This window comes from Sesamum indicum, linkage group LG2 (assembly GCF_000512975.1).
Source record: "Sesamum indicum cultivar Zhongzhi No. 13 linkage group LG2, S_indicum_v1.0, whole genome shotgun sequence".
Classification (NCBI taxonomy): Eukaryota; Viridiplantae; Streptophyta; class Magnoliopsida; order Lamiales; family Pedaliaceae; genus Sesamum; species Sesamum indicum.
Genome location: NC_026146.1, coordinates 15,408,839 through 15,417,059, shown reverse-complemented (window position 1 = coordinate 15,417,059; position 8,221 = coordinate 15,408,839). Strand labels below are relative to the sequence as shown.

Here is an 8,221-nt window from a genome sequence, read left to right as displayed (position 1 = left end):
GAGCGGTGGAGCTCCACCATGCACACCAAAGAATTTCGGTGAACACATCGACCAAATGAAGAAGGGTGAAGAATGAACCTTCCTTGAATTGATCCCGCACCAAGTGGTAGTCGATGTGCACGTATTTGATACGCTCATGAAAGATCGAGTTGATAATGATGTGTAAATTTGTTATCTTGTCAATCAGAAAGGGATCTGACCAGACAAAGTGTTTCGAAAATCACGAAGTAAATAAGTGATTTATTAAAGTTTACAAATAGTGGCAACCATAGGTCAATACTTAACTTTAGTTGAAGAGCGAGACACAATTTTCTGTTTTTTAGTTCTCGAGGAGATAGGGAGGAATTAAGAAATATGTAATAACCTGCAATGAACCAAAGGGATCATCACATGAAGCCCAGTTGGCAAACTAGTATCCATGAGGAATAACTACACTTCTCTCCTTCAAAATTTGGTGTAGTTACACATAAACTACTTGTGGTTCGAAAAATTACATCGAGTATCTATGAGATTTGATTCCGTTTAACAAATATGCCCATCTATTAGTGAAAATTCACTGATTTTGCTAATAGTAACAAAAAAAGAAAAAAATTGAATAAAAATTGATACTTGCCCTTGATTGACTTATTAACGACATGTTGCAAATTAAATAATTTTTTCCTGACTAAATTACCCTTATAACGGTGAAGATATACCTCTTCATATGCATAACATATGAGAGTAATTTGATCATAAAAAGATTTATTTGATTAATAATAAATCAATCAATGGTAGATATAGATTTTTATCCGAACTTTTTATTAATATTAGTAAATTTAGTGAATATTGACTAATGAATGGACTTATTTATTAGATGAAAATAAATTTCGAGGGTGCTACATGTAATTTTTCAAACCACGGAGGTTTATGTGTAATTACATCAAACCTCATGAAAGAGAGTGTAATTATCTCTAATTTTTATTAACAATATATTTTAATTTAGTGATTAAAATTAAAGTCTCATAAATATATTGAAAATCATAGTTTTAAGTCCGACTTAAAATGTGTGTATTTGTCAATATGTTATAATTTTTTGTGATGTTAATGTATTAATTAATTATTTAATTTATTATAGTATTAATATAATCATGTAATTGTCTATAAAGAATGATATTTAACCTCGTACGAGCATCTGTAACTTACTCCTAACTCCTAATCACGATGCAACAAAGCACAAAATGAAAAAAAAAAAAAAAGGAAAATGAAAACATTAATCTAGGAGATGCAAATAACAAATTATTACTGTTACCAATCCTCTTCTAACACATAGTTACTATTGTCGCGTGCGACAACTTCAAAATCACGAGTTTTTGCGATAATTTTTATTTTTAGTTGAATAAATTATAAAAAAAAATACATAAATTAAGCAGTAATAAAAATAAAAAATATTTGAAAAAAAAAATTAAAAGTTAAAAATTGAAATAATCAGAATATTTTAAAAAGTAATTTGATATTTATAATTTTATCAATAATCCGAAGAAAATGATAGAGAACTACTTATTAGTTTTAATTTAAGTAGTACAAAAGCCAAAGTTGTAAAATAAAAATATTCTTTAGCTCATTTAATTACAATAATAAGCTAATAATCACTTATTTTAAACCCATTGCAAACACTCTCTAAGGATAAGACGCCCAACAAAATATTATTTTTATAATAAATTCATACACATTTATTATAATTTTTTTTGTAATTTCAGAAAAAAAGAAAAATTATGAGTTAAAAAAAAAAAAAAAAGAAGAAGAAGAAGAAAGGAGTGAAAATGGCGTAGTAAATGCGAAATGGGGTAAGGCCATAATTGCCTCATTTAATTTTGCAGAAGGCAGGAGACCAACACAACACACATCCTTCTCATTCTCACTACTTTCTGATATATTAATAATGCTGCAATTATTTGGGTACTGCCAAACACGCCCTTATTCCTTCTTACTATTTGCTTCTTGACTATTTTATTTTTGAAATAAATAAGATTTATTTTCTTGCATGTGCCATGTTTTAAAATTAGGTATAAAATAATAAAATGCAAAGTTTCCAATTTCATGGGAAATTAAACTTAAATTAAAATATCCCACCAATCCCACTTCCCCTTACTGCACCTCACCCAAGAGATGAGGCAAAGCTCTTTGAAACTTGTTTTAACTTGCAAGTGCATGACATTCAGCCTGATTGATTGGGGTGAAAAATAGAAGTATAAGAAAAGTGGAAGCAATAATGAATGTATAATAGATAATTTGGTGTTTGGTTAGAAAGAAGAGATAAATGTGAAGTAAAACTCGATATATATGAACCCCACGTGGTCCAATTTTGTTTCATATTTTGAAAGAAAAAAAATTAATCTAAAAAATATCCTCTTAATTGAAATAATATTTTCCTGTCATTAAATTACAATTACTTTAAAAAGTATTACTTTCATGTAAAAACTCTGTGTACGTTGAAAATGGGAACTTATTAAAGTAATTTTATTTTCATGACATTATCACTAATTACAATTGGGATTGTGGAAAACAAGCAAGGAAATGGAAATTCATTAATTTTCATTAATTAGAACGAAGCACAAACTGACAAAAGCACACACACTCAGACATAAAAGACACTGATTAGTGTGTCTAATTATTTACTAATCCTATTAACTCTGCTAATAAATATGTGTTTAGGAGAGAAAATGAGTGTGAGAAAGAGGACAGGGGATAGAAGTTGGCCTGTCAAGTCGCTGTTCTTTTTTATTGTGTGTGTGTCTGTGTGTGTTTTTTCTCAGCATTTAACGTTAAATCACATCATTTCAAATTTCAGAGCACAACACACACACACACACAAGCTTTAAAAAGCAGCTCTTTCTCTCCTACAACCTTTTAACTCTCCTCCTCCTGCTGACTTTCATTTTCTTGGTCAGTTTCAACTTCTCTCTCTCTTTTTCTCTGCATTGTGTGTGTGTTTGTGTGTTTTTTTCCTACACACTTTTGTCTTGGTGTATAAATTTTACTACTTTTTATTTGCATTCTAGGCCTTCATCTTAAATGATTTTGTGAAAATCCCCCCTACCCCATGTGTTTATCTGTGTATGTTTGAGGGTGAGAAAGTTAGAAAAAAAGGTTCTGGGCTGTTTGGAGTGGTGTAGAAGGTCTGGGTCACATGCAAGAACACTTCTTTTTGCCCCAACTAGCTTAGGGGGATACACAATTTTTGTTCTTTATGATTTTGTTTGTGTAATTTTATAGCAGATCTTACGTCGGTCCCAAACAGCACCCAAGAAATGACTAAAGATGAAGACTTTAAGCTTCTCAAGATCCAGGTATTTTCTTACTCTGTAATAACACATTCTGTTTGTCTTTAAAGCCAACTTTTTCTCTTTGTGTCTATTTGTACAGTAAAGTTGAGTTCTGGTCTTTTCTTAATGAAATCTCCTGCTGTTTCTGTTTCTTGTATTTTCACACTTTTCTTTTGCAGACCTGTGTGCTCAGGGTGAACATACATTGTGATGGGTGTAAGCAGAAAGTGAAGAAACTCCTACAGAGAATTGAAGGTTGTCATTTTTTTTTTTAAAAAAAAACAACTAATTGTTATTATCTTTTGTGACGGCACATTTTCCCTCAGGTTTTTGAAAGTGGGCTTACCTGTTTTAACTTCTAGATGCTGATAAACAAACCTTATTAAGTATGATATGAGGACTTTCTAATGTTAAATGCGACCAAGATTTGCCTGGAATTTCCTTAAAAATGTTGTAGTGTTGCCTGAGTTTGTCCTAATGGATTGATCTTTGTTGCTGTGTTTCCTTGTATTGTTGTCTGATTTTATTCCATTTTAACTGACAGGTGTTTACCAAGTGACTATAGACTCAGAACAACAAAAGGTCAGTGTTTCAGGAAGTGTGGATTCTGCTACTCTAATCAAGAAGCTAGTGAGGGCTGGTAAGCATGCTGAGCTCTGGTCCCAAAAGACTAACCAAAATCAGAAGCAGAAATCCCCTTCCATTAAAGATGAAAACAAGAACAACAAAGGGCAGAAGCCCAATGTTGTGAAGAGTCTTGAATCCCTCAAAAACAAGCAGAAATTTCCTTTCATGTCTGAAGATGATGACTGTTTTGATGATGATGAGGAAGAGTATGATGAGGAGGAGGAGATGAAGCTTTTCAGGGATAAGATAAATCAACTAGCTCTGCTCAAGGGACAAGCTGAAGCAGCAGCAAACAATGCAAAGAAAGGTGTTGGGGTTTTGGCTGCTGCAGGTCCTAACAATGGCAAGAATGGGAATAACAATAACAATAGTAATAATGCAGGGAAGAAAGGGAATTTGAGTCAGAATATGGCGATGAAGGGAAATCCTGGTGGGATTGATCAGAAAACACTGGCAGCCCTGAAGATGAACAATGCACAAATGACTGGTGCAAATATGAACAACCACCACCCTAGTGAGGGGATGAGGGCAAATGACATTAGTGCTATGATGAATCTTGCTGGTTTTCATGGAAATGGAGCGAACAACAACGTTGCTCCCATTCTTGGAGGCAGTTCCAATGTTATTGTTGGAGGAGGAGGAGGATTCCAAGTCCAACAGAACAATGGTTTGCAGGGATCCTCTGGAGGGTTTCCGATAAACGGATTGGCAACGGGGCATAGTCCTTCGTCCATGATGATGAACATTAATGGTTATCATCCATCACCAATGATGATGAACCTGCAGCAGAACAGGCAACCCCAGATGATGTACAATAGGGCTCCGTTCGTTCCTCCGACGACCGGTTATTACTACAATTACGGTCCGGTTCCGTACTCTTTGCCCGGATACAGCACTGAATCTGAATCCGATCATTCAACTACTCACATGTTCAGTGATGAGAACACAAGCAGCTGTTCAGTTATGTAACCAGAATGAATCTGGGAAGTTTGAATTAGTGTTTTTTCTTTAAGGATATGTATTAGTTGTGAAGAAGCTGTTGATGTTGGATCCCATGTTCTTAGCTATGGGCTTTGTTTCAAAACATGTTGTTGTTCCCCTTTGTTTCAGGGCTGACTTGATCTTGAGCTCTTGTGAGTTCCAAGATTGTCCTGTTTATTATCCTAATGCAATATTATGAACTAGGTGGTGATAAATCCTATGTTAGGTTTGATTTGAACATAGTCAAAGTGATTTTTAATAATCTGGGAGGCAGACAAGGTGTGACATTGGTTGCTGCGACTGTACAGATATGTGATAACATTGTGCAGAGAGGAGTAGGAACCGTTGTGTTGCCACTTTATTACATAAGAGTTGGTAATAAATAATGGGTGCCATGTTGGGTAGGTGAGCACGCCTCAGGCACGTGCACCTTGTCAACTCTATGCAGCCAATACCCATCATGCCCATACTGCTATACAGGCAGTGCAACATCATCAAGTGCGTTTTCGTGTGTTTTGGTTTTGTTCTTTCTGTATATCACATTTGTTGATTGATATACATAAGCTTTTCACGTTGATTGTAAACGAATAATTTAAATTGAGAAAATTTTTCAGGGTCCAAATTGTAAAATTCATACACAGTCAGACGGACAAGAATTGCACAACAAAACATCAATTGAATTACAAGTCACGTTGTGTATATTCAACAAGTTGCAATCAAGGGTTTATATTTGATTTGCGTTCACAGGGAAATATCGTATTATTTATATGGAAAATTGAATTATTGATTAAATGTTGACTTTTATTATATAGTTCACCTGCCATTTGAGTAGGTACTCAGTTTTATATAACTTTTTTCAGTTCTACTACTAGCAAATAGTTCGGAAGTTTTCATTTCAATATTTTTTAATTTAAAATCAAATAGTTTATAAAAACTTTTTTCTTAATGATTTTTTTGTAATTTTTTTAATTTGCATTTCAAATTATCGAGTTTTTAACCAAACAAGCCTAGTTCAAATTAGAGGAGGCGAGTGCAGCATAAATTCACGTGATCAATTCAATCTGATTTGAATAAGAATTTTTGTAAAAATTAAAAAAAAATATATATTAAGGTTTTGAAGGGTTTGTTGAGGATTGGAGTTGGACTGTTGTCATCCTTATTACAGACCAGTTGTATATGTGCCTAATTTCTTGGCAGTGGGTGTAAATGTAATGTATTAAATATGGTTTGAATTTAGGGTGTCAGGGGTCTGACACATACATAACTAGTGGATTAGTTAGGATGTAGGGACCAAATTCTTGATTTCATCCTTTAACTAGCTAGCTCATCACAATTACACATTATACCCCCAAAAAAGGGTGGGTTTTTTTTTCAGCTACCATACAGTTTGTACAATCTTTATTGCGTAAATTTTTAGGGTAAATTGTATTTTTGATCCCTATATATTGGGCCAAAATTGAATTTGGTCATTAAATTTTTCGAGAAACAATTTTGGTTCTTAAATTTTATAAATTCTATGATTTTGATCCAATTGTTAAGATTAGGATTAAAGATGTTAAGAATGAAGGAACTGCGTGGATCAAAATTGTAACGGTTTGTAAAGATGAGGGATCAAAATCATGTACCAAAAAGTTTAGGAACCAAACTTGTAACAGTTTATGAAGATTTGGGACCAAAATTGTTTCTCAAAAAGTTTAGGGACTAAATCAATTTTGACACAAAGTATAGGGGCCAAAAGTGTAATTTATTTTAAAATTTTGTATTTATATAAAATTAAATTTAATCAAACTGTTGAATTTTGAAATAGTATGGGCCATGGGCCTTTGCCCAATAAAATTTGTAAAGGGCTCAGGCGCTGAACTGGCCCATTTACAACAAATTCAAAATATTTGCCAATTTAGTTATAATCCTACTTCTCATTTGGATCAGATGTTAGCTCAATTGAACAGTAGCCCAGATGCATATGTGTGTGTGTGTGTGTGTGTGAGAGAGAGAGAGAGAGAGAGAGAGAGAGAGAGAGAGAGATTACAAGTATTAAAGTATATATGGATCCCAGCTTCAAATTGGAGCTAATTTAATTTATTGAAATTGATTATAATATAGTTGATTATTGATGTAGGCTTCTTGATTCACCATGATTAATTCTTGATCTCGATTCTATCATCCAACGGTAGGGATGAAGTAACAGATGTTCTTCTCGTCCACAAAGAGATACACACGATTGCAGCAATAGTCGGGCTCTATAGTCCCCCCTTGACGAGGCACAATCACCACCGTCACAATTGGGTTCTCCCGTTCTATTTTAACCTTGCACGCCGACGATTCTACCCCCACCAACTCCGGCCACGCCTTTTTATAAACTGCACACACACACACACACATATATACACCTACATACCATGATACCAAAGATTTCAACTTAGGGATCAAAACTTATCTATGATTTTATGTATATACAAAAAAAGGAACAATTAAATTTACACCTCTTGAATATAGCCTGTTTAATAATCATCGTCTTTTGTATAATTACAAAAATCATTCCCAACAGTCAAAAAATAAGAGTAATTTGTGTAAATGATATGAACATGATTTCTATTGAGTATATGTATAATTATCCAAAAAGCAGTGCTGATTTGTATAAACAAATCATATATTAGAGAATGTAAATATAACTATCCCTATAAAAAAAATAAAAAAATGAAACGATTTTGATTCAGAGCAGGGTTTCTGGTTTCGCAGCCCTCTCTATGTGTAGGTATGTATGTGTGAAAGAAATGGTATTTACCGATGTCTCTGCAAGTCTTCCCCGCACACGGTGGATAAGGTACCAAACCCATATCTCTTTATTCTCAACCAAATTGAATTTACTTTTTACAAATTTTTGGGTGTCTGCGAGTGAGTTTAAATAGATAAAACATTATGACTATGTTGCAGTATATTATATGGCATGTAATTTGTTCATGAAATTTTACAAGATTTTGGTATTAAGGTGAATCACTGGCCAAAATATTACTATAATTGGCTGTGTCTTCATGCAGACTTTGGAGAAATTATTGTAACTCAACAAATATGTATTTTGACCAATTTGTGCTGTAATACTGACGCAAGATTTTAGTTGTGGATTCGTTCGATTGGCGAAACTAAAATCTCATTATTAAAAAATTATGAATTGAGTCCAACCAATACGTGGGTATTAATATGCTTTAATAATAATTATTTATTTATTATACATATTTGATACTGATAATTAATGTATATTGATTGTTAATGACTGAATTTGATATTAATAATTAATGTATATTGATTGTTAA

The 8,221-nt window shown here is 33.2% G+C and overlaps 1 protein-coding gene across 2 annotated transcripts; it reads left to right on the top strand.

Annotated features, from left to right (window-relative positions):
* On the top strand, nucleotides 2,725–5,142 carry LOC105156259 (heavy metal-associated isoprenylated plant protein 37). 2 transcript variants are annotated; one of them, XM_011072337.2, is made up of 4 exons: nucleotides 2,725–2,922; nucleotides 3,256–3,326; nucleotides 3,482–3,557; nucleotides 3,847–5,142. In XM_011072337.2, exons 2-4 carry the CDS (start codon nucleotides 3,288–3,290, stop codon nucleotides 4,896–4,898), a joined length of 1,167 nt encoding a protein of 388 aa, XP_011070639.1. In that variant the 5' UTR covers nucleotides 2,725–2,922; nucleotides 3,256–3,287; the 3' UTR covers nucleotides 4,899–5,142. The 2 variants fall into 2 exon arrangements, with proteins under 2 accessions (XP_011070639.1, XP_011070640.1); XM_011072338.2 differs by having other exon boundaries at nucleotides 3,253–3,326.